This window comes from Charadrius vociferus, unplaced genomic scaffold (genome assembly GCF_000708025.1).
Source record: "Charadrius vociferus isolate BGI_N301 unplaced genomic scaffold, ASM70802v2 scaffold1529, whole genome shotgun sequence".
NCBI lineage: Eukaryota > Metazoa > Chordata > Aves > Charadriiformes > Charadriidae > Charadrius > Charadrius vociferus.
Window position 1 is genome coordinate 9,674 of NW_009649859.1, and position 3,099 is coordinate 12,772.

The following is a 3,099-nucleotide window of genomic DNA, read 5'->3' on the forward strand; positions in this document are numbered from 1 at the left end:
ATTTTGTTCAAGCTTTTACAGTTACACAATTGTCTGTTTTTTTGTGGAGCACAAAGAAAGTGTAAATTATTACACCATAACTATCTACGCACATTATGTGACCGCAGAAATGTTAATCATTACTTCAGAAAATGAACCATCAGGTCTATTCATGCAGAAAAGCAGGCTGGTAAAGCTTGTTCAGCAGAAACCATAGTACTGTGAATTTCACAGTCACATGATTAATTATTGTGTTAGAAGGACTCACAAATACTAAAACTGAGTTACTTTTTTGCATAAATAATACCAGTTCTTCCCTGATGTAGTTTAGTCAGTCTGTAATCCATAAACAATTGATAAAGCACTATGACTGTATCATCTCTATTTGTAATGGTCATGATTTCAAGACAAGCAATGTTTAAAGGATTATGGGATGGGATGCTAATTAAATATGATAAACATACTGTACAAATATAATTGCAATAGCAATTTTATTCCCATCTGTCAATTAGGCATTCCTCCAAAATATTACCGGTGAAGACAAAGTATACTATCAAATATGGCTTCCAGAACAAGGACCCTCTGACAAGAATCAAACCTATTTACAAAAGATAAAAACAACAAATAAAACCAACAGTCTTTTAAAGTTTCATTTGAAACAAAATTTCTAAATAGCTGCTGTATATAATACATCGATTGCATTTATTTTTTGATGCACTTAAACAGAAGTCACCAGGTAAGACCCAGAATGATGTTTAGGACTATGAGTTTCACTGGAGACTGTATTTTCAGTCTTTGAGTCACGTTTCTTTGTGCTGTTATTTATTGGCGTTGGTATTTGTGATGGCCGAGCAGAACTGTTGTCTGCAATACTTTTCCTGGGACTTGGACTGTAGTTGAAAGGAGTCACTCTTGCTGCAACAGTACCACTGGGGGAGTTATGTTTGCTTGACCTACTGGAACTGAATGTTGTACGCTCACTAACAGTACTTTCATTATTTTCTGGTGCAGGAACAGGATTATTCTGTACAGGTTTTGCTTCTGTTCCTTTCTTGTCTGGACTGTCTAAATGAAAGAAAGAGTTTGGACAATTTTCTAAACCAATGGTATGAACAGGAACATTTCCATTCCCTGGATTTTGTTTTTCATAAATCTCTTTAGAATCTTTGTCATTCACACTCCCTTTCTCTGAAACACTGTCAATATCAAGGGGGGTATTTCCAGTTGGGGATCTTCCAGATTGAGGTTTATTAATAGGGCAGTCCTCTATCCTCACCCACACATCCTCTGTCTTCGAGACAGATGATGCCATCTGATAAGTTAGAGTTTTGGAATCAGAGTCATTTATTGCACCTGGGGAAGAATACTGAGGATCATTCATTATTTGAGGAATTTCATTTTCTTTTATTTTTCTCCAAGTACCTTTTGCTGGTGCTTGACTTTCTTTACTTTGTTTGTGTCTAGAAACAGAACTTCCATGTCGCTTTTCATCTTCACTTTTTGCCTTTTCGCTGGATTCTGAAGAAGCTGACAGAATTGAGGAAGAACTTCCAGTTCTTCGCCAAGTGCTTACATGAGGAAGCGACGAGGAATGCTTACTATGTTCACGCTTCCATGTTCCTGATCTATTGATTGGCAATCTAGATGGACTCTCAGAATGAGAACAAGCTATGTCATGATATTTTGCTGGTCTCCCATCATATTCTACAGAAGGACTCAGATTAGGGGGTAAATTTTGCCAACCACTAGTCTGGGCAGTTAAATGAGTGGATAAAGACATGTCGGGAAGAGATGGACTTAAAACTGGAGTCTGTATTTGGGACCTAGTTGGAGAACCTGGCCTGTAATGAGACAGAGATTCAAATGAAGCAGACTCTTCTAATTTCTGTCTTAGAGTTGGACTCGAAGCTTCTTTAATAAAAGTTGACTGACGAACAAGAACAGGTCTTTCAGATCTGTCAGATTCACTTCTGCTAGATTTTGTGGATGACATTCTGGATAGTTCAGCCCTTTTGTCTGATCCACCACTATTGAGAATTTGGTTTAATCCTTTTAAAGCAGACTCACTTGTACAAATGCCACTGCTACTCTTAGGTAAGGCAGTTTGCTTTGTAAGGTTTTGCTGGCTCATCTGCCTGCCTGGTGCTGTATATAACATTCTTCCTGAAGACTTAGTTGAAGCTGTACTAGGAGATGATGTCCTTGGCAACTGAGACAGTTTGTTGGGAGGACTTATACCTTTTCTTCCTGGGGAAATTGAGTTTTGGCCTGGAGGTTGCAGAGGCCTGCTTAATGGCTGCTGTTGAAGTCTAGAAGGAGTGGAGTCTCTAGATCCTGATCTAGAAGGTCCTTTATTTGATCTGCTCTGTTGAGATGGTTGCCTATTTACAGGAGATGACTCGGATTCCACTGATGACTTGACTCCTCTTGGAGAACTAACAGAACTTTGGCCTTCACTGGGACTCTTCGAGTTTGTATTTTTTAGTGGGGGACCTTTTTCGGAAACAGGACTAGTACTTGAGGAACTATTTCGAACTCCCGGAATATGAATCATTTTCCTACCACGTGAAATTAAAGTCATACTTGTTTGCTGTGGTTCCTTTACCTGGCTTGAAACTTCTGAATTGGAACAAGCTTTTCCTGTAATTATATTTTTATATACTTTTTTTCCTCCTTTGATTCCCTTATTTTCAGATTCTGTTTTTTTATACTCCAATGTGCCGTTCTCTCCTGGTTTAAGAATTCCTGGACCTTTATTACTAGTAAAAGGCTTTTCTTCTTGATCTGGGGTAAGATGAAAAGGTGACCCTATAGAAATAGCAGATTTTAATGAAAGGATAGAGTCAGAGTCTGATGAAGCTTGTCTAGTCAGTGATGCAGCAGCTGCAGCTTGGTGCAAGCTACTAACTATAGAATTTGCACCTTCTTGTATAGCTTTCCAATCAAAGTTCTCTGAATCAGGTGAGAAACCATGTTCTGAATCCGGCCTCTGTATCACTCTCAAATCCAGTGTTAAATCTTCTGCCAATATATCACCCATATTTCTGGAATTATTTTTTTCAGTTTCACTCTTTACTTTTGAGGGTTTTTTCTTTTTAGGCATAGCAGAACTAATGCATT

General features: G+C 38.2%; 1 protein-coding gene across 1 annotated transcript in view; it reads right to left on the reverse strand.

Annotated features, from left to right (window-relative positions):
- Window positions 1-697: 697 nt before the first annotated feature.
- LOC104291753 (adenomatous polyposis coli protein-like) overlaps window positions 698-3,099 on the reverse strand; it is a gene marked incomplete at its 5' end in the record, with an annotated part of 27,656 nt that continues 25,254 nt past the window's right edge. The window contains 1 exon segment of the mRNA XM_009891025.1: window positions 698-3,099. This exon segment is cut by the window's right edge and continues 4,160 nt beyond it. Coding sequence (XP_009889327.1) covers window positions 698-3,099 — 2,402 coding nt within the window.